The following is a 25663-nucleotide window of genomic DNA, read 5'->3' as shown; positions in this document are numbered from 1 at the left end:
TGACAGATAAATTTGGGTGAGTGAAAACATTTCTTGGGGTGGGGATGTGGCTCATGTGGTAGCGCGCTTGCCTGGCATGCGTGCGGCCCGGGTTCGATCCTCAGCATCACATACAAAGATGTTGTGTCCACCGAAAACTAAAAAATAAATATTAAAATTCTCTCTCCCTCTATCTTTAAAAAAATTAAAAAATTAAAAAAAAATTCTTAAATGCACACAGAAATATAATTGTGAAACACTTTTTAAAAAATGATTTAAATAGGTGCATAGATATTTAGTTTGTATTTTAACATAAAACACATAAATTTGTATTTATGTCAGTGATTAAACTAAACTTCTTCATTCAGAAAACAAATGCTGAACAACTAACAGTTGCTAAATTTTGCTGTAACTAGTTTTGTCATAAATATCATCATTTAATTTTAGAGTCAGATAACATTGTGGGTTTTTTTTCTGGTTTGTCAGATCTTTTTTTTTTAATTTTTTATTGCCAAATAATGAACATTGTGTTTTAAATCAAAATAATAATTCACACCCCACATACCCATGCTTTGGGAAACAGCAGACTGCATATAAATGGAGGTCCTATAAGTCTGTGTTTCATGGCATTGTGGGAGATGTCTGAAGTGTGTGGAAGTACACACACATGATGACTGCATGTTGGTGAAATTGCCAAACAGCACATTCCTCAGACCACATTGCCATCGTTAAGTGAAACATGGCCACATACAATAAGTTAAAGGGATTTTATAAATAATTCAAATGAAATACAGTAAAAATTTGAAACTTTACTGAACGTTCATTTACCTGATTAAAATGATTTATTGCAGTCTCCAATTCTGTATCTATTGTACAAACAGAGATTTCAGCTTGCTTTCTCACTTGATCCTCTTTGTTAAATTCTGCTTCTTTTTCTTTTAATGGGTTCTTATTTTTTTTCATGTAACATATCATCATTTTTTCTCTTCACCTCATCTTCTTTTAAGGTATAACTGAAGTTAATATGGATGCCTTTTAATTGATTTTTGCCAAAAACCAAAAATGTCTTTTTATGTTGTGGCTCTTTGTATGCTGATTTAGTATCTTAATAAAAATTCTATGTTCTCTGAAGCTTTTCTAGTTTAACATTTTAAATTTCTCCTTTAATCTTGTGTAAAACATATATAATTGAAAGTCAATAATAAAAGATTGTTTTGTCATTTGATAAGTTTCTGTTACTAGCAAATCTTTTAGATACCACAGAAAAGGAATTTAGAAATGATTTGGTAAATTGACAAGTTTAAGGTAATTTTTTTTGCACAATCGTATGTCCTCCCCAGTTAAAAAGATAATTTCATGTCAAATAAGTTTTAAAGACATTGTTTATATACAAACTTATGAATTCAGTAGTAATATAATTTATCTTCATAAAATATGTCAGGTATACCTATAATTGGCTTACAGTGTAACAGCATATTCAGACATTCTTATTTCAATATGTGTCTTTGGGGGCTGGGGCTGTAGCACAGTGGTAGAGTGTTTGCCAAGCATGGGTAAGGTGCTGGGTTTGATCCTTAGCACCACATATAAATAAAATAAAGATATAAAAATATGTATCTTTTGTGTTACTATAACCGTGAACTGGGATAAATAATCTAATACCTGTTATTATACTTTTTATGTTTCTTTTATGGTAACACTCTCAACTTACTTTTTGATCATTATGTATTTTACAAAAAACTCAAAATCCATTTTTGAACAAGATGGGACCTAATATTTAATCCAATAATGAAGAGTAATGTTCTACAACAGATGAATGCATACAAAAATATGTGCGTGTGTGTGTGTGTGTGTGTGTGTGTGTGTGTACACACAATGGAATATAAGACATAACAAAAATAAATTTATGTCAACATATAGTCTACTGTCATGTATACCTAAAAAACATAAAAAGTATATGTCCTTTCAATATAGAAATATGAACAAATTTATGAATGAGAATGAATTTGAATAAAAAAATAATCTGTTTTCATTTCATTTTTTAATGAATGTTAATGTTAGAAGTGTAGCCGAGTGTCTAGCTCAGCACTAGCACATCACACTAGTAACACAAAACCTTGAGTTTGATCCCCAAAATCAGCCTAAAAACTATAAATGTATAATAACATGTTTCAGGGCAGTGAAAAATGCCTCACTTGTGGAATACAAACTTTCTTGAGAGAAATTTAAAAATCCTGTAATCTTTTTAAAGTTTCCCAACTTTAACCAAATAACTCTATATTGAATTTTTTTTTTCAAAAGTAAAGAGAAATATAGAAAGTTATTATTTTTCTTTTCTTCTCATCCCCAACTTTGGTACCAGGGGTTGAACAAACAGAAGCTAAATCCCTTAGCTACATCTCAAGGTCTTTTTCATTTTTTTTTTTTTTTTGGAGACAAGGTCTCATTAATTTGCTTAGGACATTGCTGCTAGGTTGATGAGGATTATTTTGAAATTTTGATCCTCCTATCTTTGTCTCCCAAGCTGCTGGAATTATAGGCACATGCCATGGTATCTGAGTAGGAAATGATTTTTCTATAAATGATATTTCTTGAAATATTAATTGTAATAAAAAGTTAAAAATATAAACAAATAACAATCCCAAATTATGCTTGTTAAATAAATAGATTACTAGCAGATGGGGTTCCATAGAGCCATTAAAATTGTGATGGGGAAAAATATGAACTTAGTTTTTAGAAGTAATCACATTTAATAATATGCTATCATATTTGTAAGAATTTTATAATTTATTCACGTTTTCTCCTTTGCAAAGTGCTGACAGATGAGGCAGTTGTTAAAAAAATTTTGTCCTTCTTATTTTACTGGATTAAAGGAAAAGATTCCACTCCTTCTTTCTATCTAGGATATAATACCTCAAATTGTGGAGCTGTTGTTTCAATTCTATATTTTCTTGCTTAAACTCTGATACCCTCTTTTTTAGCTCATGAATCTCATTTTCCAGTTGTGCATTTTTTTAACATGTAGTGAACACTGTGTGCAGTGACTTTTTTTGCTTTTTATTATTCTTTGAAGTGATAGAACTGCTTTCTGGGTTTTTGACAGGCTAACAGAATCTGTCAGAAAAAAGAAGATAGAAATAAAATATGTGACTAATTTAAATATATGAATGCTGTATATTTCACATGCATTATTCATACACTAAAGCAATGAGTGCATAAAACATATGACACAATATGCTGAACTCTGAAGATATAGCAGATGAGATTAGACCCCTATTGTTCTTTAGCTTAAAGTCTAATGGAGAAGACAGACACACAAAAAAGATGATTATAATTTTAGACAGATGATATTAGAAAAGAGGTTTGTGATCTAATACATAAATCTGATCTATAGAAAAGATTCCCTGAGGAAAATGAAAATACACTGAGAAATGAACAGAAAGCAGGTAGAATGTGAAGAACATTATTCTTTCCAACATAAAAATTCAAGTTTTCCAACTCCCCTGTGGTCTATACTTGTCTTGTACAGAAACTAAGAGGGACACTCACACTATAACCTGCTTCTGGACTTTGGTCTTGAAAGAGACAACTCTTTATCTTTCTTGCTTTTTCTTTATTCCATGTTTACTAGGTTCATTTCTCCCAGTATTAGAATATATCAGCACTCATGTTATAAATCAATATTCTATCCAAAGAACTGTTTAGAATATGTTGTTCTTACCATGGACATGTCCATCTTCTTTCTCTTTTGCTTTATGATGTTTCTCTCCAGATGAGTGAGAAACACACATCTGTGGATGATCCTCAGAAAATACCTGCAAAATAAAGGACCCCAATGAGCTGCATGAAGACTTCACTATCACTCTTTTAGACATCACCCAAATTTTGGTCTTGAAAGCAGCTAACTAACATGTAGATAACTACAGACTGAGCAGTCATACTTTCCATAGGGTGTTTTAGCATTGGGCTCCAGATGAAGCTGAACACTTATCTTCCAATGGCTCCTGATTTGGTAAAATCAGGGTGGATGTCATAGAAAAGGCATTCCTTGACAACATGCTAACAAAGGTGTATACACCCCAAAGGACGGGAGGAATGATATTCATTGTAACTCATCCGACTTTGCATTCACCATCAAATGTGAGAAGGCTTTCAAGTCTTATTTTAATGAATTTTGAGGAGTATGTTTCATATTAAATAGGATTCCACTTTTTAAACAATGAACTAACAAAGTTTTTGTTTGAAAATATGAGACTTAGTTGTTCAGTTGGGGATTTGACACTGAGATATGGCCCCTGCCCAGGATACATCCCAAAGGGAAAGCTGTAAACCCAAGGACCTACATAAGCCAGCCAAATAAAATAAATCTAGATGTGTGCTAAATCTCACACCAGGAATGTTGGAAATGTGAGAAAAAAGATGAGACAGCATCTCTAAATTCCATCATTCCCCCATTAATGCACACAAATACATTTCTTTAATATACTAAGACATTTTGATAAAATTATTCAACATATTGACTGAATTTTCTGCAAGGATGAGAAACAAAATGAAAAGGTCACAACAGGGAAAAAAAAATTAATACATATAGAAAGACAGAAATTGGGTCAACATACCTTATACACAACCAGAGATATAAAAAATTGTGCTATATATGTGTAATAAGAATTATAATGCATTCTGCTGTCATTTACTTTAAAAAAATCAATTAAAAATAAACAAAAAAAAACAAATAAACATTAACTAGGATGTAAAGTTTATATATATATATATATATATATATATATATATATATATATATATATATATATATATATAAACTTGTAGCAAATAACTACTGATTTTCACTAGAATTTTGAGCCTTTGACAACATCACCCTTTCACATGAATGCAGTCAGTGACCATTACCATTCATAACCCAGGTGGTTATTCGTCAGTCTCAATTTTAGTCTCAACTTTTTATTTTTCAAAATGTCTATGCAATTGGAAGCACAAGCAACATTTAGAATTGTTTTGCCTCCATTACATAGTAAATTTAGCTATAAGTTGGCAGGACTACTAATGCTATTTTCAGATTCTAACCAGTTCAGAGTGGTTTTAGATGTAATTAGTAATATATAATACCTGAATTCCAAAAAACTATTTAAAAGGTATTTTCATTTGGCCTCCTTTACTTTCCTCAAAAAAGAAAAACAAGAGGAAACAGGAAGAAATGCTTTATATGTTGGCATACCTGAGACTGGGTACATTGAGCATCATCAAAACTTTTGTGCTCCTCCTCTGAAGTCATGTCAATATGAGTCTCTGCTGATAAATGAATACATTTACTCACATTCCTTAGAACTTCATTAGAAAGAGTGAACATCAATCCAAATAGAAAAGGGTAATTGTAACACCAAAACAACTTAATATTCCCAAATATGATTTCCAATTAAGTTTAATATTTGGTGAATAATTACTGGTTTCAACTTTCCACAGTTTTTCTTTTTTTCTTTTTCTTTGTTTGTGTATACACCTTGGGAGTGGATCCACAAACTTATGCATTCTTGTCAAATACTCTACCACTTAGTTCTATCCCATGGCCAGTTTAATTGTCAACTGGAGTCCTCTGAGTGGACTGAATACAGCCATCCTTCAAGGCTTGGACTTCCAAGTAGTTGTGAATAAAGATGTACCCATTTGCACCCAACAAACATTGAGTTCTCAGGGAGTATTTTTTCTTGATCCAAATCCTCAACACACATCTTATAGAGACATGACAGGATACAAGGTTCAGTGCAAACAATATTGCCAAGATTTGTCTACTCAAGATCAATGAAATTTGCTCAGAAACAAGCTTGAAAATACACATGGAAAGAAGGGCTGATTCTGGGAAAATGATACTATAGAGTAAGCTGCATTCTAAGCTGCACTATTGCATGGAGACCAAAGAGTTGGTGAAGAGCTTCTCAGCAAAGTGAGTGAAAGAGGGATTTTATTCAAATCCCTAAAATTTCTGAACACTGAAAAGGTCCAGAGATTCAGTAATCTGTGGACCATAAACAAAAAAAGCCTACAACCTGCATGCAAATATCAGTGCATATCTGCCTCAGACAAAGGGGGAGAGAAGAGGAAGTTGCATTCTAAGTTGTACCATGATGTGGCCTGCTAAGGAGAAACCTGAGATCAAAAATATTGCTTAAACTGATCTGACCAAAGGTGCACTATGCACTGGTGCTTAAAAAGCATGCTCTTCTCTCAATGGGTGATGGGAGTGCTGAAGCCATAGCCATCCTCGGAAAGAGTGCAACAGTGGTTTCTTTGATTCAGTTCTTCTAAACAACACACACACACACACACACACACACACACACACACACACACACATGAGGATCCTGGAAGTGCCTATGAAGGGACCTACACTGTGCCTGATGGAAGGTAGAAAAAACTGGTGCAGGTTAGACTATACCCGTGTGACTCCGGTAAGAAGGGCAAAGGGGAACCTATGTGTCTGGAAGATAATGTGACCAGCTGAAGTGTCAGAGAAAATGACCTAAGAAGGCAGAGAAAATGTGCCCCCAGGGATGGTGTTTTTTTCTGGCTACTCACCCCTCAAAAAGACAGGTGAGAGGTGAGTAGTCAGAGAGCAGGAGATGGTGAGAGCATGAAATGCTGTAGGCCCACACAGATAAAAGTATGAAATAGGTCAGGATTTTTCTCAGAATAAAGGGATAGGTGAGGCCTAATGCCAGAGGACAGTTGAGGCAGAGGAAAGGTATAAAGATACAGCATGAGGCTTGGCTCATGTCAGGAAATATTTCTAAGAAATTTCAGAAGGTTGACCTTTCACATTCTAAAGAGATGCTTGGTAGCTAGTTCACTCCAAAGGCTGGAAATAGGGAGAATGTAATAGTATGATATGTAGGGGAAACAATTCAGAATTGAGGGGATATTCCCAGAAACACAGAGGAGAGATAATTTTCTGTGACTAATGATGACATTGTGAGGAAAATCCTCCCACCTCTTTGGGAAAACCACCTTGCATGTGAGAAAAACTGGTAGCATTTCAAGTGTTTTAACATTGTGTTCCCTGAAGTGTTGTAATGTAAAACTTACCCAATTTGACTGTCTTTTCTTTCAACTTGCCTAATCCTTTCCGTGATGAATCCCTAGAGGCTGAAAAACAAAAGGGGTATATAATCAAGCAAAGTTGAAGAGGACAAAACAACTCATACATTACAGATGCCTCCACATACATCTGAGGTCTATGGTTCAGATGTGCTAAAAATTATGCTATCTCCTGGGTTTCTGTGCTGGCTGGTTTGGCTGACAACAATCATGTGACTAAAATCTGCCAAAGGAATTTTGTGAATAGGTTTTGTGAAACATGCTGTTCATTTCACAAACCTGAGATTATTTGTCCAATGACCATAAATAAAACAGACAAGGAAACATATACCAATACAAAGATACAGACTGATGGAGAATCCAACAATCCTTTAGTGGAGAAGCAAAGAAGGTCCCTAAGAGATTCAATGGCAAAGGTGAAGTCAAAACAAAAACAAGCCATAGAACCTATCTTACTGAAATACTATTGAAAAGATTTAATCTTTATAATTTTAAATATGTATATATTTACTGAATTTGTCCTTTCATTTTTGTTTAGTAAGGCCAAAGCTTTGTTCAGATCCCAGGGAAATGTTAGGTTCATTTCTCAACAAAGATATCTGAAGGAGTCAGTTGAAATACATATTTTGACACTGAAAGCTATGACACCTATTGTTGGTTTCTTATATTCAGGTGGGATGCTGGTTCCTCTTGTGCATCCTCTATTCCTGTATTCTCTGGTTTAAACACATTAGATTTTCATGATCCCCTTGTGTGAGAACAGATAGTTTCCACATCTAAGAAATAAGGTTTGATTGGTTTAAATTTTTGAGACATAAAAATTTAAAAGGAAAGTTGAAATGGAAGAGCACAGCTTTATCTGATAACAGTAATACATTATTACACACAAATCACACGCATATATGACAAAGATTTGGGATATTCAAAGAGTAAACTGTATAAAGAGTTCTGTTTACAAATGAGTTTGGTTTGCTGTGACTTGCCAGTGTTTTAAGTGTATTCATAAAAGGCCAGGCCTATCAAAAAATTATAATTAGCTTTTGAAGGATGAGGATGTAGCTCAGTAATGAAGTGAATTTCTAGAATGCCCATGATCAAAATTTTATTTTCAGGCAAATAGGAAAGAAATTCAGAAAGTAATTATGTAAGGAAAAAATACAGGGAGGGAGGAAAGGGAGAAGGAAGGAAGGAAGGAAAGAAGGAAGGAAGGGAGGGAGGGAGGGAGGGAGGGAGGGAGGGAGGGATGAAAGAAGAGAAAGAGCAGAGCTGTCATTAAAAACCACGAATGATTCTGAAATGCAATTTTGCTCCTCAGAATGACTCAATTTAATCCACAGCAAGCAATATGTCTGATAGGTATGGAGAAAATATGGTCATGGCTGGAATCTTTCCTCAACTTACAAGCCCCTCATGATTCAAATGATGGACAAGTTACAATCTCTCACATATTGTGAAAGATAGATATACTGATAGCCCCTGAATTGCATGCTCTCAGTTTCCCCATCATTCCCTCCAAGATTAACCAGCTAACTTATTTTGTTTCTTCCACATTTCACCTTCCCAGGAACTTTTCAAAAGCAACATCTTGATCTCTGGTCTTGATTCTTTATATTTTCCATTTTGTCTATGAATTATCCCCACTCTTTATTTTTCTTTTCTTTTCTTTTTTTTAGTTGTAGATGGACACAATGTCTTCATTTTATTTATTTATTTATTTGTTTGTTTGTTTGTTTATTTATTTATTTATTTATTTATTTATTTATTTATTTATATGTGTTGCTGAGGATAGAACCCAGTGCCTCATGCATGCAAGGCAAGCACTCTACCACTGAGCTACAACCCCAGTCCACCACTCTTTCTTAATTCCCAATTTAAAGATTAGATCTAAGAAATATAAATTCTATACTTTTAGTTCTTATCACTTGCCAAGAGACAAGATCAGAATAAAAACTAGATGTATGCAATAACTTTATTACATTTGATGTTCCAGGGGCTCTGCATTTAGTTTTGCTAAAAGGAAATCCTTTCCTGACCTCTTTACATGGTGGCTGACAGATAGTGATCATTGGAATCACCTTACATGGAAGAAAACATAGATGTGCAGGCCAGGTAAGTCGGAGTATGCATTTTGAATAGGGATCCCCACAGATGATCTATTAGAGTCTGAGAGTCTGAGTCTGCACTTAGTCTGCTTCTCATTTCCCTGCCTTCAAATGCCTTACAATAATAGAGCCAGTTTTCCACCCAATAATGTTCCCAAACCTGAATGATGAGAAGAAGCCCTTTCTCCTTCATTTACTCACTGTATTCTCTCTGCTTTTCTCAGTGTCTATTCTCCCTTCTCCTTTCCAAATTGTCCAAAGAATATTTTAAAAACCTATGAATTTAGTTATCAGTCCATAAAAATTTGCACATTTTTCCACTTCCCATACTTCTGTGTCTGCCTTCTGTGCTTCATCCCAGGTAGTGGCAAGAATGTCTGATATAGGTATTTTTATTTTTTCTTTGTTTTAATTACAATATTGTTTTATATAAATTTATGACCAGACACATGGATTTGTGAACATTTCACTTAAACCCAAATAATATTCAGAAAAAATTCTGCCCGAATCACAAGGATAATATTTATCTACATGTTATCCTGAATTTTAATGCTATTTTCAGATTTATAACCAGTTAAATTCTATTAGGTTTCAATATTAAATTATCATCTTTAGATTTCAAACCACTGTTATGAAAGGTAATCAAATTTGCCCATATTGACTTTCTTAAAACAAGGAATACAGTAAGAAATCAGAAGTTTTAAAAATATATATCTGAGTGAACACACCTGTGGCTGCTTATTTTTGGTGTCATCAAGACCTTCCTCCTCTTCTTCAGATGATGAGAACCAAAGTGGTTCAGCTGAAAAATGTATGTAGATTTACGTAAACAACTTAGAACATTTAGAGAGAATGATAGTCTGCCAAAAATAAAAAGTAATAATAAGCTTGAATTTTAGGTGCTATTACCTTTTTAACTGTTTATTGGTGGGGTATACTTGTGTGTACTCAGTGATTTAACCCTAGAACATTGCAACATTGGCAAGAGCTTTGCCAGAGTTGTATATTTGTTTATTTTTGGAAACTGGGTCTCTCTAAAGTGTTTGTTTTGGCCTGAGACTTGCCATGCTCTTGTCTCAATCTCCCAATAGCTGTGTTTAGAGGTGATCCACTGTACCCAGTAGAGAATTTTTTTCAGGTAATGTTTTTAGTGGTATAAAACTTCAACAGTCTACCTGAGGAGACACTATATATCATCAGGTTTAAGAAACAAGAATATCTCAAAGGTATATCCACTCAAGATGAATTAAAATTTGCCAGAATTAAATTTTAAAAACACTATAGAAATGTGGGGATACACACAATTTGGTATTATCTTCCCCATAACAGTAACTTTTTAAAACAACTATTCATCAGTAGTCATTTCCACAGTGACTTAGACTCTCTCTACTGTTATCAATGAACATCTTGCATATGCAAAGTTTTTCTACATTACTCTAAAAAATGTGTTCTTCTGTAAGACTTAGTCTGTTCAGTCCTGCATGATTATCAATCTCCTTGTCATAAACTGCTTTTTACCCCTTGATGTATCTCAGCATTTCAGCCACTGTTCAACTGAATATCTACCAGTTGACTTGTAAATTACTCCTTCCCCTGTATAGCCCTTTGGCTCCTGAACTTAAGACATCATTTATATCACCTTAACATCAACAGTATATTTGAACCGAGAATTATTATGTTCCCTATGAGAATAGAGTAAAAAGGTGCCAGGAATAATGGCTTTCCTAGAGCTAGGATTCAGCAGAGACTAAAGGAATGAGGTTACCAGTAAGAGGCAGAAAATGGGGAAAGCTTAAAAGGCTGTAGCTAGACACAGAGTGAAGCATTAAATGGGTCAGTATTTGTCTGAAAATATCGGGATTGGTGAGGAGCCATCAAGATGACAGTAAAATTAAGGGAAAGGATAAAGTGTTAGGCTGAACTCATGAAAGATTTCTGGGTAATTTTAAAAGCTGGCCTTTTATCTTCTAGAGAGGTTTATAATCACATTTGCATTGTAGCTAGATGGCTCCAAATGCTGAAGATAGGATGAGTGTGGAGAGCATATGCATGAGCAGAAATGAATAAGAAGGTGGCAGGTGTGCCAAATAGAGGGAAGCAGGCCAGAATGGAAAAAAAAAATGTTCCATGAAAAATAGAGGATATATCATTTTCTGGGACCAGTGTAGAATGAAGTTCCATTAAGTAATAAAGGACAAAGCTGGGTCTCTGGAATAAGAGGCTCTGTACTGTTACACAAGGTTTCAAATGACATGTAGAATAAAACACACCAACTGTTTAAGTTCTTTGGATTTACCATGTAATATTTGAATTTCTCATTTTTGTATGTTAAGGGACTCATTTTAGTGCTTGGGGGTCAGTTTCCTGAATTTTGGATTTACCCAAACTTCCAATTAATAAGAGAAAAAGCTTTGTGGCAGAGCCACTGCTTAGCATGCCAAAGTATCTGTGTTCAGTCCCCACCATTGAAAAGTAAACTAAAAACAAAAGCAAACAAAAAAAGAAAGAAAAGCATGAAGAGGGAATATATAAAGTGGTTTGTGTAAGTATTTTTGAATTTACAACTCTGGATCAATAAAAATCATAAAAGAGTAATTTCCTAAAAATACTCTATTAGTTTTATAGAAAATGAATAATATAAAGAATACACAATAATACTTTGTATGGTTTAATACAGAGATAATCAAAACTGATGAAGGACATAGAATCCACAGCTGCATAAAGTACAACACGGGTTCAATGTAATTATTCAATAAAGTGGGTATTATATTAGAATTGAAATTAAATTTTAATTGGGTCTTATTTCACACACTATACTTAATCTCTGGGTTCAGACACATATTTTTATTTTAATCTCCCAAGATTTGGAAATTATTGGCAGCTATGCAATAAGTTTTTATAAAATTTTGGAGGAAAATAGGGCCTCATAATTCACCTAACAGGTATAAAAATTCTGGGAAATTTAATTTTAAAAATGTCTGAGATAAAGATTTTTTTAGAAATCATTTATTTGTGACTTTAAAGATGTAATTTTAAACTTGTATGCCAATATAGACACTGGAATGTGTATGTATGTGTGTATGTATGTGTGTGTATATATATATATATATATATATATATATATATATATATATATATATATATATATATATATATTACCTGATTTGCATATCCTTTCTTCTGTTGTCCCCACTGTATTCTTTTGAAGAAAACACCTCCTGTCTAAGATAGGCTGTATGGTGTATGGGTTTGGAAAGTAGATATTAAATACATGTTGTACATTTTATACTATACACAGTTAATAATTCAAGATAATATAGAAGTTTATAATTACCTTCACAACAGGATGTGTGAAATTCTGAAATACTGAAAAGCAAAAGGGATACACAATCCACAAAACATGAATATGACAAAATCACCCACACCTTCCTGCTGAATTGACATGGAGTCAAGTTCCATGGGTTAGCTTTGATAAATAATATTTTAGCATTTGGACTTCTGTGTTTGCTGTTTTTTGTTGAGTACAGCAGCGTGATTCAAATATATTGAAGAAAAACATCCAATATTAGTTTAATTAAGCATAGAGTTAGGTTTTCAAAAGTGAGATTACAGTTCCAATTACCACAAATATAATAGGGAATGCACACATACCAAGTAAAGGTGCGGATTGATTGAGGGAATGGGGATATCTAATCAGAGGAGCAAAGGAGAAACTTTGGGGCATAAATATATAAAATAAAGAAAATAATTTAACAGCAGGTATGTTTAATGTAGCCTATCACAATCATTTAATTAACTTTATTACAGGTATGTATCCTGTTCCTCCATTTGTCCTACAATATAGTAAGTCCAAAGTTGTGATAACTTTCAAGTGGAAAGTATAATTCATTTGCATTGAGGAAAGTTCTGAGAAATGATCAGCTTTGGTATACACTTATTAAAATAATCATTTTTCCATACCCATGGAGGACAGTGGTGTATCTTCTTTTAATATATCCTCTGGTCTGAGCCACTCTAAGTTTCTTGATTCATTCATTTGAGAAGACATAGGGACTGTATCTAATAAATAATTTTTAATAAGCATAAAATATTAATATATGGTAATCCAAAGGGGAAAAGTGAACTGAAATGTAAAATAATTATCAGACATGAATAACCTTTTATATTTCAAATTCATTAGCATATATACAAAAAATAACAGCTTTGGTATTCAACAAATTAACCTAAAGAGTCTGCTGTTTACAAAATGAGCCTTGTTTGATATAACTTCTTAGACTTTCAAAGATTTTCATAAAATATCTGTCATATCAGAATACTAGCTATTTAGAGAAAAGGACTTGGCAGAGTAATTGAGTGCATTCCTAGCATGCCCAAAGCCATGGTTTCATTAAAGAAAAAAACTAATTGTCTTTTAAAATGCCCCATGTTTATTAAATGCTATGTTTCTGATCTCAAATACTGGTATCCATTCTTCCCTATACTTGGTAGTTATGCAGCAAAGGAATTAAAGTGGCTGGTTGCCCCAGTTCTAACAGTTTCCCCTGCTTAAAACCATCTCTGGACCAGTAATTCTCACTTTTGTTTGAAGGCAAATATAGTGAAACCAGCTGAAATGCATTACCTCAGTCTCCTTATTATTACCTTCAAAATTACCTAGCTAATTTTACTCCCTCCTCACTACCCCCTCCCTTTGATTTTTAAAAGCTATCTCTAGATCTGTAGTCTTGATTCTTTTTGTTGTTGTTGTTGTTATTTAGATTATTCCCACTACTTTTTTCTTCCCAATGCAGTAACTGTATCTTAAAAATACAATTTTTTAGGAGCTGGGTTTTGGCTCAGTCTTAGGGCGCTTGTCTAACACATGTGAAGTACTGGGTTTAATCCTCGCACTATATAAAATAAATAATATAAAGGTATTGTGTCAATTTACAACTTAAAAAATCTTTAAAAAATACAATTTGGGGGCTTGGATTATGGCTCAGCTGTAGAGTGCTTGCCTTGCATGTGCAAGGCTCTGGGTTCGATCCTCAGCACCACATAAAAATAAATAAATAAATAGATAGATAGATAGATAGATAGATAGATAGATAGATAGATAAATAAATAAATAAATAAATAAAGTTATTGTGTACAACTACAAAAATATTTTAAAAAATACGATTTCTGTTTCATCCATTTGTTTTTCCCCTTTGCCAACAGACATAATGAAAAACAAAGCAAGATTTATGCTGTAATTTAATATAGTTATGCCATGAACTAAGACACAATGGCTCTTAATTTAGATTTTCTAAAGGGCAATTCATTCAACTGCTCTTGCAAATCAGAATGTAGTCTGTGGATCAAGGAGCATTGGAAGCATCTTTGAATGTATTCAGGATGTAGAACCAAAGACCTGCTGAGTCAAAACATACATTTTGTACATGGTCCCCAACATATGATTGAATAAAATTTGAGAGTTCTTATGCATGCTTAATCTTCTACCAATTCCTCTAACTTAACATGCCTATTTGTTGTTTCTTTTTGCTTTGTTATTTTGTTATTGGGACTGGGGATTGAGCCCATGGGTTTCTAACTACTGAGCAACATCCACATCACTTTTTATATTTTATTTAGAGAAAGGGTTTTGCTGAATATCTGAGGGCCTTATTCAGTTACTGAGCTGGCTTTAAAATAAAAATTATTTCTCCGTCTTCAGCCTCCAGAGCCACTGGGAATATAGGCATGCAACATGTGCCTGGCCATTTATTTCACCTATTTAAAATTCTCCCTATTTTGTACTCTAATTTGTAGATGTATTAGAAGTCATAATCTTTCCAAGGAATGTTTTATCAGGCCATCATCAATGTGCATCTGCTTATTTTTTTCTTTTTCTTTCTTACTTTTTTTTTTGGTTGTTTTTGTCTATAGTCTTTTCTCATTCTTCATTTCTGAATAATTCTCTCCCCTTTCTTATGTCCCAACTTTCCTCCAATTTCAGCAGGTCTGGACCTAATAACTCAGCTCCTCTAGGACCACTCCAAATTGCCCTGTGGTTGTAACTTCATAAGATACACTATTTCAACTCCCATACTATTTATTATTTTCATTTCTTCCACTATTAAATCATACTAGTGCTCATGTTTTAAACATGCATTATATCCAATGATTTTATAATGAGTGGTTCTTACCTTCTGTATGTCCATTTATACCATCTTTTTCTCTTTGATGTGCATCACCAAATGAATGACCAACACTATTCTGAGGAAGAATCTGAGAGATAGTCGTCTGGTAAAATTAAACAACTAATGAATTATATGAAGATTGCCTAATCAGTATTCTAAGGAGACCCTAATTTTCCAGATTTGAAATGAATTAGATTTAAAAACTAGAGAAGTGCACATTAAAAATTGAAATATTTTATATCACAGTGTTATATATACTCTGCAAATCAGCCAAATATTATATTCATTTGTCTACTAACTCTATAAAACCAGGATAGAAGAACAATAGAGAACTATCAACACGAGGGCTAGGGTTGTGGATCAGTGGCAGAGTGCTTGCCATGCATGTGTGAGGAACTGGGTTCAAGTCTCAGCACTGCATATAAATGAATAAAACAAAGGTCCATTGACAGCTAAAAGAAGAGAGAGAGAGAGAGAGAGAGAGAGAGAGAGAGAGAGAGAGAGAGAAAACTACCAATAGTACACTAACTGATGTGCATATTTCTATCAGGAAGTAACTTCATTACACCGAACACTACTCATAAATTACCACTAAAAATAAGAGGACCTTCTACCATATATAACATATATACTATATAACATGTATAAAGTGTAAGTTATATATATATATATATATATATATATATATATATATATATATATATATATATATATATATATATATATACACATTTGCTACACATCATTAAACATTTAAAACAATCTAATTATAAGCTTTTTGTGTTGAGACTGAATTATGTCACATCAAATAGAAAAGAAGCCTTGTTCCCACTGTTTTATTTAGGGAAGCAAAGGCTTACAGAAATCTAAATTTCTTTTGGTGAAACTTTTACTGATAGGAAAACTAGTTTAATAAAATGATAAACTGGTTTTTAAAAAGTTTTCTTTCTTTTCCAATACAGTTTCCACAAAGAAAAAAATTACAAAATATTATACTATGGTAAAAAACTTATATGTAGATGCATACAGTGGTTACTGACTACACCCTGAATTTGAGTCACATCAACTAGTGTGTGTTTGGCAAACCTGAGTAAGGGCACGCAGTGGAGTGCAATTACAGAGAGCCAATGAACAGATTAGACGAAAACATATGTTATAAAAGAGTTAATAAAATAATTTAACTGCAGCAGTTTTCAGGAAAAAAACTGGCTAGGTTGAAACTCTTCTCTGGTAGGCTCACACCCTCTATAATCTTAAAAAAATGTATTTTAACTTCCAGTAATGAGTTTCATCCAGTTGGATTCTGCCTGAGATGTCAATGGAGGACAGGTGCACTGCAGATTCTTCTCAGCAGAATCAGAGTGCTTACTCGAGGGACTCCAAGATGGGCACAAATAGAGTGCATCACACCCCATGTACTGCATCACTGCGCAGGTGAATAACGAGTTAGAATGACAAAAAACTATCTTGTTAGGAATTTACAGCAAAATGGGGATGCACTGAAACCTAGAGGAAGGATTTCGAGCACCGAGGTCCAGTAATTGAGTCTCAAACACGAGCCAACTGTGAGACCGGAGATCCAGGCTGACTGATCTGCACGGCCCGCCCCGCAGCTACAGATGGCGGGGCGCCACCAAGAAGCTACCAGCAAGCAGAGAGAAGCGTTGCTACAGATTCTGTGGAATCCTGCCGGCTGTGCCCTCACTGAGCCCAGGGCTGAGTTCGGGATTTCAGACGGGGAAGGAAATGGTCCAGTTCTATCCCCCACAACAGAAACTCCACCAAGGAAGCCAGCGGCCACCATCTTGGAGAGCTGACGTAACAACCACCAGTCTCTAACAGATTGCAACACTAATACAGGTGTGTGTTACTCAACCCATCTACCATACAGCAGGGAATTCTCTCCTAGGCTTTCCGGGGAAGGGATTATCAGAACGAGCCTGCATAAAGACGCAGGGAAAACTAGCAACACCTGACCTCCAACTCCCCCACCCATCAGCGGTGAAAACGAAACCTGTCTTGCCAGCGCTGGGGGAGGGGCCATCGGAAAAAATCAAAACAATAGAGTGCCGGGGTTCCCAATAGCCACCCTCCACACCCAGCAAACAGCAGGCCCAGAGTACAGTTTGAACTGCCGAGAGGCCCTCCGGCGACAGCCCACCCACTGCTGCATGACTGGGCAACTGGAGACCGCCTGCCCGCCAGCAACTGACCACGCGACTGGGCGGCTAGAGATCACCCGTCCGCTGGCGACAGCCTGCCCGCTGCCCACGCAACTGGGCGGCTGGAGACCGCCCGCCCGCCGGAGACCGACAGTGCGACTGGGCGGCTAGAGATCACCCACCTTCTGGCGACCAGGAGCTGAAACCAACCAGAGAGAGTCCAGTCCCACCCCCCGATTCGGACACCCCAGCAAGGATCCTGGGGCCCGCCATAGCAGAGAGCTGACGTCACTGGAGCTTGGCCTTCAGAATTCCTTCCCAGCAGAATCCACTTTAGCAGGCATAGTCTACCAACACAAAGGAAAGACAACAGAGATATACAAAACCGAAACAAATCTATAGGAGAGAGCAGAAATACAGCAATCAAATAGAGCTGGAAAGTAACGTAAACAACATGAAAAAACAAGAGAAAAAGGAGTACAAACAATGCAGGACAACTTAAATCTACAGGAGGACCTAGAAGCATCAGAGACATGGATAGGGAAAGAACTCAAGGCATACCTAACTCAGATGGAAAGGAATATTAGAGAAGACATGAGACAGAAAGTTCAAGCAATGAAAGTATATTTTGAAAACGAATTAAACAAACAAATTCAAATGGCAAAGAACGAGCTTTACCAGGAGATAGAGATCTTAAAAAAAAAATCAAACAGTAATCCTAGAAATGCAGGAAACTATAAACCAAATTAAAAACTCAAACGAAAATATTACAAATAGACTAGATCAAGTAGAAGTCAGAACATCAGATAATGAAGACAAAGTTTATCAACTTGAAAAGAATATAGTCATCACAGAAAAGATGCTTAAATCTCACAAGCAATCTATTCAGGAGATATGGGATGTCATAAAAAACCAAATTTTAGAGTCATCGGGATAGAAGAAGGCATAGAGATTCAAACCAAAGTAATATACAACCTATTAAATGAAATAATTCTAGAAAACTTCCCAGAGATGAAAGATGGAATGGATTGCCAAATCCTGAAAGCCTACAGGACCCCAAACATTCAAAACCATAATAGACCAACTCCAAGACATATAATTATGAAGATAGCCAACATACAGAACAAGGAGAGAATATTAAAAGCTATGAGAGAAAGGAGGCAGATTACATTCAGGGTAAACCAATTAGGTTAACGAATGATTTTTCATCACAAACTTTGAAAGCGAGAAGATCCTGGAACAATGTATTTCAAACACTGAAAAATAAGGGATTCCAACCAAGAATACTGTATCCAGCAAAATTAAGCTTCAGATTTGACAATGAAATTAAAATCTTTCATGATAAACAAAAGCTAAAAGAATTCGCAGCCAGAAAACCAGCACTGCAAAGCATTTTGAGCAAAATACTACAAGAAGAGGAATTGAAAAATAATGCCCAAAACTAACAGCGGGAGGTATCTCAGTAAAGGGGGAGGAAAATAACCAAAAAGTAAAAACTAGCCAAACTAAAATAAATAAATAAATAAACATGACTGGAAGTACAAACCATATTTCAATTGTAACCTTAAATGTTAATGGCCTAAATTCACCAATCAAGAGACACAGGCTAGTAACCTGGATCAAAAAAAAAAAAAAATCCAACAACATGCTGCCTTCAGGAGACTCCTATGATAGGAAGAGACATACACAGGCTGAAGGTAAAAGGTTGGGAAAAATCATACCACTCACATGGCCCTCTGAACCAAGCAGGAGTGGCCATACTCATATTGAATAAAATCAACTTCAAACCTAAGTTAATCAAAAGGGATAAAGAAGGACATTATATACTGTTAAAAGGAACCATTCACCAACAAGACATAACAATTATCAAATTGTATGCACCAAACAATGGTGCGGCAACGATCATAAAACAAACTCTCCTCCAGTTCAAGAGTCAAATAGACCACAACACAATAATTATGGGTGACTTCAACACACCACTCTTGCCATTAGACAGATCCTCTAGACAAAACCTGAATAAAGAAACTACAGAAATCAATAGCACAATCAATTACCTAGACTTAACCGACATATATAGAATATATCAACCTTCATCAAGTGGATACACGTTCTTCTCAGCAGCATATGGATCCTACTAAAAGATAGACCATATATTATGCCATAGGGCAACTCTTAGTAAATATAAAGGTGTGGAGATATTACCATGCACCATATCTGATCATAATGGAATGAAACTGGAAATCAATGATAAAAAAAGGAAGGAAAAATCCTACATCACATGGAAAATGAACAATATGTTACTGAATGATCAATGGGTTACAGAAGACATAAAGGAGGAGATAAAAAATCTTAGAGACAAATGACAATACAGACACAACATACCGAAATCTATGGGATACAATGAAAGCAGTTTTAAGAAGGAAATTAATTTCTTGGAGTTCTTTCCTCAAAAAAAGAAAAAAAATCAACAAATAAATGACGTCACACTACACCTCAAAAACCTAGAAAAGGAAGAGCAAAACAACAGCAAATGTAGTAGAAGACAAGAAATAATTAAAATCAGAGCAGAAATCAATGAAATTGAAACAAAAAAAAATTGAAAAAATTGATAAAACTAAAAGTTGGTTCTTTGAAAAAATAAATAAGATCGACAGGCCCTTAGCCATGCTAACGAAGAGAAGAAGAGAGAGAACTCAAATTACTAACATACGGGATGAAAAAGGCAATATCACAACAGACACTACAGAAATATAGAAGATAATTTGAAAGTATTTTGAAATACTTTTATTCCAATAAAATAGAAAAATTGGGAAAAATCATACCACTATATTCCAATAAAATAGAAGATAGTGAAGATATCGATAAATTTCTTAAGCCATACGATCTGCCCAGATTGAGTCAGGAAGACACACACAATTTAAACAGACCAATAACAAAGGAAGAAATAGAAGAAGCCATGAAAAGACTAAGAACCAAGAAAAGCCCTGGACCGGATGGGTATACAGCTGAGTTTTACAAAACCTTCAAAGAAGAATTAATACCAATATTTTTCAAGCTATTTCAAGAAATAGAAAAGAATGAGCTCTTCCAAATTCATTATATGAGGCCAACATCACCCTGATCCCGAAACCAGACAAAGACACTTCAAAAAAAGAAAACTAGAGACCAATACCTCTAATGAACTTGGATGCAAAAATTCTCAATAAAATCCTGGTGAATCGAATACAAAAGCATATCAAAAAAAATTGTGCACCATGATCAAGTAGGATTCATCCCTGGGATGCAAGGCTGGTTCAATATACGGAAATCAATAAATGCTATTCACCACATCAATAGACTTAAAGATAACAACCATATGATCATCTCGATAGATGCAGAAAAAGCATTCGACAAAGTACAGCATCCCTTTATGTTCAAAACACCAGAAAAACTAGGGATAACAGGAACATACCTCAACATTGTAAAAGCTATATATGCTAAACCTCAGGCTAGCATCATCCTAAATGGAGAAAAACTGAAGGCATTCCCTCTAAAATCTGGAACAAGACAGGGATGCCCTCTATCACCACTTCTATTCAATTTAGTTCTTGAAATACTAGCCAGAGCAATTAGACAGACAAAAGAAATTAAAGGCATAAAAATAGGAAAAGAAGAACTTAAATTATCGCTATTTGCAAATGACATGATAATATATTTAACAGACCCAAAAGGGTCTACAAAGAAACTGTTAGAGTTAATAAATGAATTCAGCAAAGTGGCAGGATATAAAATCAACACACATAAATCAAAGGCATTCCTGTATATCAGCAGCAAAACTTCTGAAATGGAAATGAGGAAAACCACTCCATTCACAATATCCTCAAAGAAAATAAGATACTTGGGAATCAACCTAACAAAAGAGGTGAAAGATTTATACAATGAAAACTACAGAACCCTAAAGACAGAGATAGAAGAAGATCTTAGAAGATGGAAAAATGTACCCTGTTCATGGATAGGGAGAAATAAAATCATCAAAATGGCGATATTACCCAAAGTTCTCTACAGGTTTAATGTGATGCCAATCAAAATTCCAATGGCATTTCTTGTAGAAATAAATAAAGCAATCATGAAATTCATATGGAAAAACAAAAGACCCAGAATAGCAAAAACAATTCTAAGCAGGAAGTGTGAATCTGGAGGTATAGCTATATAAGATCTCAAACTGTACTACAGAGCAATAGTAACAAAAATAGCATGGTACTGGTACCAAAACAGGCAGGTGGACCAATGGTACAGAATAGAAGACACAGAGACCAATCCACAAAATTACAACTTTCTTATACTTGATAAAGGGGCTAAAAGCATGCAATGGAGGAAGGATAGCATCTTCAACAAATGGTGCTGGGAAAACTGGAAATCCATATGCAACAAAATGAAACTGAATCCCTTTCTCTCGCCATGCACAAAAGTAAACTCAAAATGGATCAAGGAGCTAGATATCAAATCAGAGACACTGCGTCTGATAGAAGAAAAAGTTGGCTACGATCTACATACTGTGGGGTCGGGCCCCAAATTCCTTAATAGGACGCCCATAGCCCAAGAGTTAATAACAAGAATAAACAAACGGGACCTACTTAAACTAAAAAGTTTTTTCTCAGAAAGAGAAACAATAAGAGAGGTAAATAGAGAGCCTATATCCTGGGAACAAATTTTTACCCCTCACACTTCAGATAGAACCCTAATATCCATAATATACAAAGAATTCAAAAAAAATTAAACACTAAGATAACAAATAACCCAATCAACAAATGGGCCAAGGACCTGAACATACACTTCTCAGAGGAGGACATACAATCAATCAACAAGTACATGAAAAAATACTCACCATCTCTAGCAGTCAGAGAAATGCAAATCAAAACCACCCTAAGATACCATCTCACTCCGGTAAGATTGGCAGCCATTATGAAGTCAAGCAACAATAAGTGTTGGCGAGGATGTGGGGAAAAGGGTACACTTGTACATTGCTGGTGAGACTGCAAATTGGTGAGGCCAATTTGGAAAGCAGTTTGGAGATTCCTGGGAAAGCTGGGAATGGATCCACCATTTGACCCAGCTATCACCCTTCTCGGACTATTCCCTGAGGATCTTAAAAGAGCGTACTATAGGGATACTGCCACATCAATGATCATAGCGGCACAATTCACAATAGCTAGACTGTGGAACCAACCTAGATGCCCTTCAATAGGTGAATGGATAAAAAAAAAGTGGAATTTATACACAATGGAGTATTACGCAGCACTGAAAAATGACAAAATCATGGAATTTGCAGGGAAATGGATGGCATTAGAGCAGATTATGCTAAGCGAAGCTAGCCAATCCTTAAAAAACAAATGCCAAATGTCTTCTTTGATATAAAGAGAGCAACTAAGAACAGAACAGGGAGGAAGAGCATGAGTAAAAGATTAACATTAAACAGAGTGGAGTGGGGGGAGAGAAAGGGAGAGAGAAGGGAAATAATATGGAAATGGTAGGAGACCCTTAATGTTACACAAAATTACACATAAGAAGTTGTGAGGGGAAAGGGGGGGAACAAGGGAGAAAATTGAACAACAACAGATGAGGTAGAGAGGGAAGATGGGAGGGGAGGGGAGGGGGGATAGTAGGGGATAGGAAAGGTAGCGGATTACAACTGTCACTAATATGCCATTATGTAAAAATGTGAGTGTGTAACCGATGTGATTCTGCAATTTGTATTTGGGGTAAAAATGCGAGTTCATAACCCACTTGAGTCAAATGTATGAAAGATGATATATCATGAGCTTTGTAATGTTTTGAACAACCAATAATAAAAAAAAGAATCAGAGTGCTTACTGAAGAAAGGCCTTTAAGTTCTTATATTTCCAGGACCCAACAAGGACATGAATTTGGCAGGTCAAGAGTCATCAACAACACAAGTCAGGCTCTATCAACAAAAGTAACTGAGACACATATCTGTAAGGAGCTCTGGAAAGCTGTAGTCATGGTTACATGGTCATCCAAGAGATAGAAACTGAGGTAAGTTCCAATTAAACGTTCCTGTAGGAACTATGTGAAAGAAGACAGAATTGGTTCTGGTAAAAAAAAAAAAAAAAACTTGCTGCTACCATCTACAGAGAGGAGAGCTGATCTCCAGAGTCTGGCCATCTCACTGTGCTTAGAGGCATGTAAAGGAGGAACCTCCACTTCTTCAACTGAAGCAATTATAGTCATTTCCTTGGTGATTCACCAAGGGGGTTCCCTCTTTAGAAAGGTCCCATTGGTGGAACTCTGTCTTTGAGATATCAGGATCTCCTGTATGTTTTATCTCCAAGACACAGGGACTGCCTCTATTTACTGGAATTGTGGATACCCATCTTATTGGTCCAGATTAACAGAGATATGTCGAAAACTCTGATCAGCAGGAATTATGGTGTGCTGGTTGGCTGCATTATAGAATGGAGGGCAGTGGGGACATCTCCCTTTTAAAACTGGTGTTTAGAGATTAGTAAAAAAAAAAGATGAGTTGCATGTGATTTTGTGGGGCAGAACATTTTTGGAATGCTTTGAAAGGTCTTTTGAAAAGCTTGTTCCCTGCATCTCCCCCAACCAAGCACAGACCTGCATGCAGTCCATCTCTACCATGCTTAGAGGAAGTGAAACCAACCACGGAGACTTGATGTCTTGCATGACCTTGAGCTCACTGATAAAAGTGTGGAATTGGATTTTCAGCACAGACTGACCCACAGGCTCCATGTCCTAGAGTTTTGTTGATAGCTCCTACTCTAACAAGAGCCCCATACTCAGGTACATAAAAATCCAATATTGTGACTGATTTACCTCTTCATATAAAAATGGTTCTATAGTACTTCCTGGTAGGCACAAATGAAACTTTTCAACATTCAAGACTCCACAACCAGTACTGACCTGTTCAGGCTAGAATTGAGAAGAAACAAGTACAGCTATAGTTGCTCCAAACACCCCCCAAATGGTTAATCTTAAAAGTAGATGTTGGGGAAGAAACTGTCTATATTTGAATTACATCAGATGAGGAAATCATTCTTTTCTTGGCACTGAATCTTTAAACGGCTTTTTTTATCATTTGTTTTTCAGTTTCTAACACACATGATCTTTTGTTTAATTTTCTTTGTACTTGTTTTCTTATTTTTCATTTGTAATAGCGTTATTTTTCTTTTTTTCATTTTTTCTTCTTTTTTCTGTGTATTTTAGTATTAATTTTAGAATCTCTCACAACTGAATTTTGGATATTGTTTATTATTACCACTTCTTCATTGGTAACCTGAGTTGTAGAGATCATTTTTATGAGTTTTTGCTTTGGTCTTAAGTCAACATGTGCTTAGCTTCTAACTTTTAGATATTGCTGGTGGCTATTCTTTCCTCTTAAATTACTTTGGATTAGTGGTCCCAACACTTTTGTCATTGAGTTGGGGCTTTGAAAATAGAACATACACTCTGTTTGGGGAATATCTGAAGAGAAATCTGCTGAAGAAAATGGCCCACATCTAAGAGAATAGAAATCTATTTGAACATCTGCACAAACCTCCGTATATTAAAACAAGAAAATGAGAGTGCAAGGCACTAACACATTACCCAAAGTGTTTAAATTCCTAATAACTTACTACACATACATTGATGTGTAGGATAGTAAATAATTCAAACAATTTCTTATGAAAATAATTTCAGAAACTAAAGGACTAAAACATGAATTAATGAAGGAAATCCAGGTTTTGAAAGAATATCCTCACAATGAAATAGAGTTTGTGGGGAAAAAAGGTCAGAAAATTTGGAAATAATAAGTTTATTAAATCAAATAAAAGTCGAAATGAGAAGTACTGAAAATATACTACATCAGGTAGATGGAAGAATGTTAAGTCTTGAAGACAAGGTGGATGGTGTAGAACTTTCCTAATGTAATAAAAATGAGAGACTTTAAAAAGAGAAAAAAAGTGTGTAACATTATATTGGATAGAGAGAAATGATGGGAGGGGAGGGGAGGGAAAGCGGGGATATGAAGAGCAGCAGAATAGAATAGACATTATGATTGCTGTATGTATATAGGTGACTCTATGACCAGTGTGATTCTGCAATCTCTACAATCAGAAAAATTAGAAATTATACCCCAATTGATTCAAATGTT

The 25663-nt window shown here is 35.2% G+C and overlaps 1 protein-coding gene across 1 annotated transcript in view; it reads right to left on the bottom strand.

The window, feature by feature from the left end:
* The window catches only part of LOC139704466 (ankyrin repeat domain-containing protein 62-like), a gene marked incomplete at its 5' end in the record, with an annotated part of 67701 nt that overhangs the window by 4234 nt on the left and 37804 nt on the right, over window positions 1–25663 (bottom strand). Inside the window, 4 exons of the mRNA XM_071607292.1 lie at window positions 5213–5283; window positions 7075–7134; window positions 15356–15452; window positions 17448–17678. Of these exons, the coding sequence (XP_071463393.1) occupies window positions 5213–5283; window positions 7075–7134; window positions 15356–15452; window positions 17448–17678 (459 nt within the window). The remainder of the gene's footprint in view (window positions 1–5212; window positions 5284–7074; window positions 7135–15355; window positions 15453–17447; window positions 17679–25663) is intronic.

This window comes from Marmota flaviventris, unplaced genomic scaffold (assembly GCF_047511675.1).
Source record: "Marmota flaviventris isolate mMarFla1 unplaced genomic scaffold, mMarFla1.hap1 Scaffold_66, whole genome shotgun sequence".
NCBI classification, from domain to species: domain Eukaryota; kingdom Metazoa; phylum Chordata; class Mammalia; order Rodentia; family Sciuridae; genus Marmota; species Marmota flaviventris.
This window is presented reverse-complemented; position numbering and strand designations above follow the sequence as displayed.